This window comes from Belonocnema kinseyi, chromosome 4, assembly GCF_010883055.1.
Source record: "Belonocnema kinseyi isolate 2016_QV_RU_SX_M_011 chromosome 4, B_treatae_v1, whole genome shotgun sequence".
NCBI lineage: Eukaryota > Metazoa > Arthropoda > Insecta > Hymenoptera > Cynipidae > Belonocnema > Belonocnema kinseyi.
The window spans coordinates 101,005,342-101,014,338 of NC_046660.1; the positions used below are offsets into that span (position 1 = coordinate 101,005,342).

The 8,997-nt window shown below is 33.3% G+C and overlaps 1 protein-coding gene across 1 annotated transcript in view; it reads left to right on the forward strand.

Moving 5' to 3' along the window:
• The window catches only part of LOC117170930, a 29,803-nt gene that overhangs the window by 15,159 nt on the left and 5,647 nt on the right, over window positions 1–8,997 (forward strand). The window contains exons 7-8 of the mRNA XM_033357977.1: window positions 2,264–2,789; window positions 6,047–6,211. Coding sequence (XP_033213868.1) covers window positions 2,264–2,789; window positions 6,047–6,211 — 691 coding nt within the window. The remainder of the gene's footprint in view (window positions 1–2,263; window positions 2,790–6,046; window positions 6,212–8,997) is intronic.

The window sequence follows — 8,997 nt, forward strand, 5'->3', positions numbered from 1 at the left end:
GAGTTAAACCCTTTAAATGAAAATGTTTGATTACCGCTCTGAACTCGTTTTTTTCCATTTTTCTTAACGAACAATTTTTTTTTTTCAATTGGTTATAAAAACGTGTAAACTCAGAAGATGTGGACTGTGAATGCACCATATATCTAGTCGGGAGTGGTGCTGACTGAAAACAGATGATTTGGAGCGATTCGCGCGCCCTTTGTTGGTCATTCTAAGGACTTATTGAACTACCCTCGTAACATTATTAAAAAAATTCTTAACTTCAAGATAATTATTAAAAATTAATATATTTTGTTTACAATGTGGAATATTATTTAGCAAACTCCATTTTGAATTTGTCTTGCACTCTTTCATAATTCTTTTATGAGTTCAGACTTTTTTAGATAGATTTTGTTAATTATCTTGAGAAAGACTGTTGTAAACGGGTTTTTAAACAGATTTAGGAATTTTTATTTTTATCGCATTTATGTATCTTGTTCAATCATTTAAACATGTTTTTAACAAATAAAAATTTTTAAAATCAGATTTTGTATCCTACTATAGAATGATCCCAATTTATACATTTGTGAAAATTCGACCTTCAATTTATGGCGATCATGTTTGGATTGAAAATTCAACTCTTACGCACAAAAATTCAAATCTTTGGGCTAAAAAAATCAGCTATTCTGCAGAAAATTGTTCTTTTTGGCTTGAAAATTCAACATTTTTTGTTGAAAACTCGTTGTTTTTGTTTGAAAACTAAACTGTTTTAGTTGAAGATTCAGATAATTTGTTGAAAATTCATATTTTTGGCTTAATTGAAACTATTGTGTTGAAAATTCTTTTTTTTTCTTGATTGAAAATTAGTTGTTTTAATTAAAAATTTAATTCTTACAGGATGCACAGTCTTCCCCATTTCTTACTTAGTTTTCCCTTTTTTCTTGAAATTACCGCTTTTCCCCATTCTAAAAACACTTCACCTTTTCTCTTTAAATATACGATATTTGAAAATACAATATTTGTTTTGCGCAAAAAATTATATGCAATCAGTCAGTGTACCCATTCTTGAATAATAATTAAAGCAATTATAGCACTTAAATAAATTATTTACGAATAAATAATTTACATGTTTCCAGTGCTGAACCATTAAAAATACTCTTTAAAAAAACTTGAAGCCGAAACAGTTTAAAGCATTTTGAAAATGTGAAAATTGGGAATGGAAGTTGTTATCCAATATAAAATGGGACCAGTTTAAAAATATATAGTTCTTTTTAAATAAGTATTAGAAGGTAAACAGTTTTTAGTTGAAATTTACGAAGTTAAATGCCTAAGTAAAAAATGAAATATTCCAAATTCACGAACTGCTAAAATAAATTTTATCATTTTGTTTTTTCGGGAAAAAACTTTTGTCGTGATTTAGGTTTCTTGGGATTTCATTTTTTTTTGCGATTTTGGAACGTTATAAACACATCGAATAAAAATAAATCCTGAAATATAAAATATAATACTTAAATATAAAAATGGTGTATTTAACTAATTTGATTTTTTCTTGGCCTTTTTTATATCTCTGTGAGGGGATTTAATACGCCCTAAGCATATCCAATTGTTAAAAATAAATTCTTTAATGTCTGAAATCATTGAAAAATCATTGAAAATTATTTAAAATGTTAACATTTCTTATAAGAAGATTGTTTTTTCTTTTCGACGTGTAAAAATAAACGTTTCATCTTTCACCCATTTTTCCCTCTTTCGTGAAAAAATTAACCTATTCCCCCTTTTTCAGCTCCTTTTGCGCTGTGATCCGTGTTCTTCTATTTTTTGTTCAAACTTTATTTTTTTAAATTAAGACTCAACTATTTGATTGGAAATTCACGTATTTTACGTAAGTCTTAAGTATTTTGTGGATGGCCCTTCATACAATTCTAGATGACTATTGTCACTAGAAGTGTTTAAAATAAATTTAGGAACAAAATTTTTTTGTAATAAGACTATTGATCTCCTTACTGCAAGATTGTTTGTATATCTGAAAGGAAATTTTAGAACAGCCAGGGAAAATTAAAAGTTGGTCAGGAAAAAATTAGGGAATTCAGAAATTTGGATTTTGTTGGAACCCTGGAAACTGTACAATCTTAAGCTTGAGTTTCATTTTCTTGCGACATTTTTCCTAATCTTTTGTCTGAAGGGCCGCTTTTGATACTTGATAGTTTACGCAATTAATGAAACTTCTCCTTCGATGCAGTTGAAAATGATGATTTGACGAGAAAATATGTTATGATTGAACCAGGTCGATGGAGAAGATCAACAATTACATGCCAACACCTATGGTTCTTCAGTGTTTTTGCGAAGAGTGCTACAGCGAGCAGTCACAACGTAGCGGGTCAGCTCGAAGTGAATCTCGACATTCGTACAAACTTTACTCCGTAATAATGCATCAGGGTGCAACAATGACGGCCGGCCACTACGTTGCCTACTCGAGGCTTCCAGATGAAACGACCGAGTACTGTCGCTGTGATCGAGACATAAAACGCCAAGCCCAGCCTCACCATAGCGCCAGTAATTCCGAAAAGTCATCTAGCATTTTAAAGTGTTTTAGTAGGAGTAAACCGAATATCAGCGAGAACAAAGAGACGTCAGTGAAGGCCGGGTGTCGAAGCGCGGAATGCTGTGGCATTCGGCAAGGAAAGCATCCAGCACCTGGTTGGTGGCTGGAATGCGACGATGAAACAGTGCGCGTTATTCCAGTGCGAGAGCTCCAGGATAAACTCGCGCATAGTCCACGAAACTCTGCTACTCCCTATCTCCTCTTCTATGTGAAAACCACGACATAAGCATGTCAAGCGCCTAAAATTGTATGAAATATTTCGCCGTTTTAAATTAAAACATCAACGGCCGCCGTAGTCTCCATCGATCTTGATTATCTTAATGAATTCCGACTAATTTTTTGGTCGGGAAACGTGTCATTTGCTTGATAATTAATCTGACTTGATTTTATTTCAATTGACGCTTTTTGTAATCTACTTATTTTACACGATTTTTAACATTTTATTTGATAATAATTTTTATGGATTTCACTCTACTTATTAATTATAATTGAAATGTAGTATCTAGTGCATGACTAAAGGATAATCAAGACTCGATGAACACTGCAACTCTCAAAATTAGCTTAGAGGTCAGATCAATGTTGTAACATTAGTTTATCGCAGCAGATAAAATCCGAAGAGATTGTCTGTGCACAAATTGCTAATATACACATATTAGATTGAAAATTTCTGTCTCGAGATTCTTTTACTCTGAATTGAGATCCAGAAATAAACTGTATTCAAAATCGTTCTAGATCACGGACCTTTCTTTTCGCGGTCTAACTTCCGAGTCTTGCCACATAGATCGCTGGCGATTCTAGATCCCGGATACCCATTCCAATAATAAGTAAATAACTTTCGAACCTCAGTATTAACTTATTTACGATATTTTAGAGCAAACATTTTAATTCGTTTGAATGGGGAGAAATAAAGTGTAGCCTTAAGTGCAGGGCTGCCTCCTCATTTTGTTGTTATCTCTTAAAAACTTACCACATTTTTCAAACTGGATTAGGCTCACGGAATTTACTAAACATTCATTGTAAATATTTTGTAACTTGTAGATTATTTTTTTATTTTTTTAAATCAATGGACCTAATGGAGGTTTTTGATGTCTTGTAATTCGTTTTGATTCTGGAATTGAATGATCTTAAAGCCTGAATGGACCTAAGATTAAATGATAGGCGGCAGTCCTGCCGAAGAATTAAAATTAAGTGTTTAATCGCCGATTAAAAAATCTTGGACTGTATTGCGCAATTATAATATTATTGTGAGTATAGAGATCTCATTTTAAAGGTTTTCTCTAGTAGAAAACAGTAAATTAATTTATTTTCGGTGCCCAAGCAGCTTGGGCGATTTAAAAGTGAAATAAAAAATATTTAACTGTACAGATCTGATATCGTTCTTAATTATTCTTAGAGTGGTTCCAAGATTAGTATTCGATTTGAAAATTTGTACAGCATTTTTCAGAATAATTTCTTTTCTTTTGGCTCTTCATTTTCTTTGTTGTAATTATTGAGTTGTTAACGTTAGTGTTCGTTTTTCAGAAAGAAATGCATTTTCGCATCACTCTAAATTTGTCCAGAAATCCATATAGACTTTTTCAGATGTTTTAGATGAAATTATTATTAATAGTAATGGACACATAGCTTATCGCATGTGCTCAATCATATGCGAGTACATCCATATATCGATTATTTCAATACGGGTCAGTAGTGGACTGGAGTTCTGACAGTCAGTCTGATACATCATAGTCTTTTCTACTGCCGGTCTTCATACTAAGTGTCGCACAACTACGGACACTCGCCCACTTTTCATTTCCAATAAAAATGAACCCTTCACCGTCTCTTTTTTAAGGTAAGCACTTTTTAAAAATATTTTCTTATTTTCTAACAGTAGAATAGTTTTGTTGTTGTTTGCTAGTTCATAGTCGCTTGAGGGTTGACGAACAGGGACGCAACTATTTTCCCTAATCGATTTTGCGTATATAAATACATATTTATACTGCCTCTCGCTTTGATTTACTTCTTATTTGAATTTATTTGAATTTAATTTTTTTTTATTTTTATTTTAAGAAAAGTTTTAAAGTTTTGTGTGCTTGTGATAGATGTGTTCATAATACTATTGGGCTGAAGGTTTTTGCAGTCTCAAGGTCCTGTGGTGAAGGAAAGTTTTTTTTCGATTTTTTTTACTTTCAAATTTTTATAGTAATTTAGCGTTAAGAAAAAATATGATTGATCATTTAAAAAGCAATAGTAGGAAGTAGTTTTGTTTTTAAAAAGGCTTTCAACTCATTGATTGTATTTAGCTCGCAATTTTATATTTCGTGTTTGTTTTATTAAAAAAAAATAATAATAGTCCGAATGATTTAATTTTTTGTAAGAAGTATTTTGTTGAAATCATTTAGTTGAAATTTCTTTCGAATCAAAATAATATTTTAAAGCCAGATTAGTTAGTTAGAAATTTACTGTTTTAATTTTAAAGCGCTCATTAGTAATTGATCCTTTTTGTTCTTTTAATGATTTGCTTGTTTTATTTTCACAAATATTGGAGTAACTTAACAGCCAAGATGTATGTAAAAAAAACTTGAACATCGTGATAAATTGGTGTGGTAAGTAAAATAATTTTTTGCACATTATTCGCTTTCTGTTCAATCACAACGATCAATAAATGTGTAATGCGGACACATCACGTGTCATTATAACGACTTTATGACAAAATGTATTATAATGTATCACTTCATTGTATGTACTCACCTTTGCAAATTTTTATATGTCGGTGTCGAGTTTCATATGTCATATCTTCTATTTCCAAATGTACTGTCTTATCGTTATTTTAAACAATATAAACATTATGAAGCAATATTGCATAGTAATATACACATTTTGCGTATGTATATATAGTATAATTGTGTGAAAATTACTTTTTGAGGTATCTAGAAATAGTTATAGTTCTCAAAATGCCTTCTGTGATCTAAAAAAAGTATCTTGAGCTATTTTTATCAGTAACTGTAAATATTTTTGTTAGAAACTTCCCAAAAACTAAATAGTACACTCTGCACATTTTAAAATTGTATCAAAGATCACTCCATATTTTATGTCAAACAATAACTCTGACATAAATTGTTTAAATCCTTTTACCTATATTTAAAGATCAGTCTGAAATCGATTTTTTAATAATTTTTGGTAAATAACGAAATTTATCTTCCCTTAAAGGAGAAACCGTGAACTTATCAATAATAATTTCCACATAACTATTATCAGGAAGATACAAAAATTGTTACTGGATTGATCATTGTTAATGTTAATTAATTAAAATAGACGCTCCATAGGGGACGAAAAAAATTCCAATTTGGATAGTTGAAATAATTTAACGCAAGCTGTCTGCAAATATTTTTGTTTATTTAATAATGTTAAACACTTAAAAAAATAGATTTTGATTGAACTATTATTTTCAGAGCCATTTAAAACATTACAATCATGGCAACAAAATATCAGCAGGTTTCGGTGGATCTCGTAAACATGGTCTTTACGGCCTGTACGTATCTCGCTCTCGCAGGGGCAGCTTGGATTTTTTTGAGACTTCTTCAGGCTTGTTTTTGGCTTCCCCGACACCTGAAAAAACAAAATGATGTTCAACAACTTCTTCAAGACAAGGTAAACTACGATTTGAAAAATGTTAATATTTAAGGTAGAGCAGTTGAATATTAAATCGCAGGGTGTCTAGCGACTTGGGAGATCCGGGAATTTGAACAGAAGTTTGTGCACTATTTATAACACTTCATAACTTCATAACACTTGTGTGTTATGAATAGAAAATACAAAATTTTATTTTCTGCGTAAAATTATTATTATTATTATTATTACGAAAGTATGCCATTCAATGGTAAAACCGAGTCACGTAGATTAACCCTTAACTGTCACTGGGGGTAAAAAATACCCCAACTAATTTTTGAGCTCGAATTAACCCTACTAAATTCGAGAAAATGGATCACGTGTCGACTTTTACCAGTAATTCACGTCACTAATGAAAGGTAGAGTGGGTTAGTATAGAGCGACAAAGGTCAGCATACGTTGGGCACCCGCTCAAAGTAGACCTTGTAAAACTGTGGGGTATTTATTACCCTTGTGCCGTCCATGAGCAAAAAAGTCATTTTGAACCAAAATGTGTGCCATTGACATTAGTGATTTTCGTTCAATTTCCAACAGAAGTTTCTCATCTAAAGTGAAATAATTTTTTTTTTATTATATTGCACACTTACAATGAAATAAATCCACGTAAAAAATTGAAATATGGTGTTTTATTTTACCATACAATCGATTTTTCTTTTTGCAAAATAAATACCTTTTTTGGAAGCATCAATAATGGAATCATTTTTTTCTTAAAGTGTAGTATCTCAAGAGTATAATCCTAAATTTTTAGGTAGAAATATAAAAAATTACGTGTTGGTATGGATTTTTAGGTAAAGAAACTCACTTTTCGTTTTTTTCAAACGTATTTTTAACTAACTTAAATTAATAATTATAAAACCGATAACATTTCAAAAAACATATCTTAAACTACATTAGGTAATTTTTTTGTGGAAAAATATTGAATACCGGCTGCGCATGACATGTTTGAACACGTGGGGTGAACAACACCCATTATGCCATTTACGTAATAAAAAGGAGTTGTGCCAGTTAAGGGTTAATTACCAGCCAGTCAGAAGTTGAGATATCTTTGAAATATGCAAACCAAAACATGGCGCACGAAATAAATTTTTCTACTAATGCCATCATAAATATCAAGCTTATAGAAATTTTTTGTAATGTTTTTTTATGCCTTATTTTTGCTTTTTTATCCATTATTATTATTTTGTCCCTATTTACGATATTCTTAATCTTCAGGTAATGAGCTTAGAATTCCGCAAAATCAATTCGTGCATTAGATCAAGGTGGACTATTCCGCGTCTCGTAATATGGTTCTGAGTTATCGTATCCTCCCGAGATACCGAGAAAATGCTGAAAATTAAAAAAAAAATGGTTTGCAAAAATCGATCCGAAAACGACCATAATAACGAGATCAAGGCTTGGTCGTTAAAGGGTTAAACTTGAAGCTTGATAATTTCACAATTCAAACGCTCAATAATTTACAAGTATGTTTCTGTTAGTAATATAAATCCACGCTATCATTTTCATTACTCTGAATTAAAAAATGAATCAATCAATTTCTGAAGAATGAAAATTTTGAAGCATTTTTAAGTTAGAAACGTTAAAAGTTGAACAATTTAAAATTTAGTTTAAAACTCAGCACCTTTTAAATAGGAAATGAAATCCTGCGGTTGTCCTTATGACAAATTTTTAATTATATATATATATATTTTTATTTTTTTTTTATTCCTCTAGAATCAAACCGAAGGACCTATGACAAAGCCACCGAACGCGTCCTCGGGTTGCGGATAGAGGGTCCCTGTACCAAGGGTTTCTGCTGAATATGGTTACAAAAATAAATAGGCAGTCGCGGACAATTGTCCAGGGGTGGTCTCGAAGGAATTAACCCCCAAGCGGAGGTGTGAAAACCGTGCCGAAACCTGAATGGCACCTGGGTGAGGTATCTAGAACGGTGACTCTGGGATACCGGGCGACCTCTCAGAGTACGCAGCCTTGTCCTTGCATGCGGGGCTCTACAAGGATGGACGAACCCCTTTCCCTAGCTTCTCGTGGGAATAACAATGACAACACCAAACATAGTTGTAGTAAGTGCGGTTCAAAACAACAGAACGCGCAGGGCTCTCGACAATAGGTCGGCCAACAATGCCGACCAATCTGGAGCTGGGGGAGCCAATGAAAATGGAGTCAATGCGATGGATCGGCGTGATCTCGCGTCCTTTGGATGGACGGAGCGTCTGAATCACGACTTGCTAGAGTGCTACGCTGCGAGTGTAGCCCCTAAACGGGGTTACATGGCACGGCTGCATGCTCTGTGGTGCGAGAAACACCCGGAGCTATCGCACTTTTCGCAGCAACGTCTGCGAAACCATGTGAACTACTCCGAAAAAGGGGCTATGTAAGCGGAACGCCTACTCTACCACAGTTAGAACAGTTATTGTGTGTATAATGCAGCGAGAGCTTTGGCCGATGCGAACCGTGAAACAAAACCAACGGTTGATCATACGACCAAAAGACGAATGCATCAACTTGCCATAAAGATAGGCTGGGCAAGACAGTACGCGTCCCGCATTCAGTGTATGATTGACTACATCACATCTGGCAGGAATTTTACCGCCAAGGTTCGAAAGTTCGCGCGCGAACTCCGGCCCCGTTATCACACACTTAACAAGTCAAAGCTGCTGAACATCAGACAGCATATTGTTGAGAGAATACGGATACTATCTGACGCTAAGAGAAGTCTAGAGCGGAGGGAGAGGTGGGTCAAAGAAAATCAACAGTTTCTCTCTGACTCA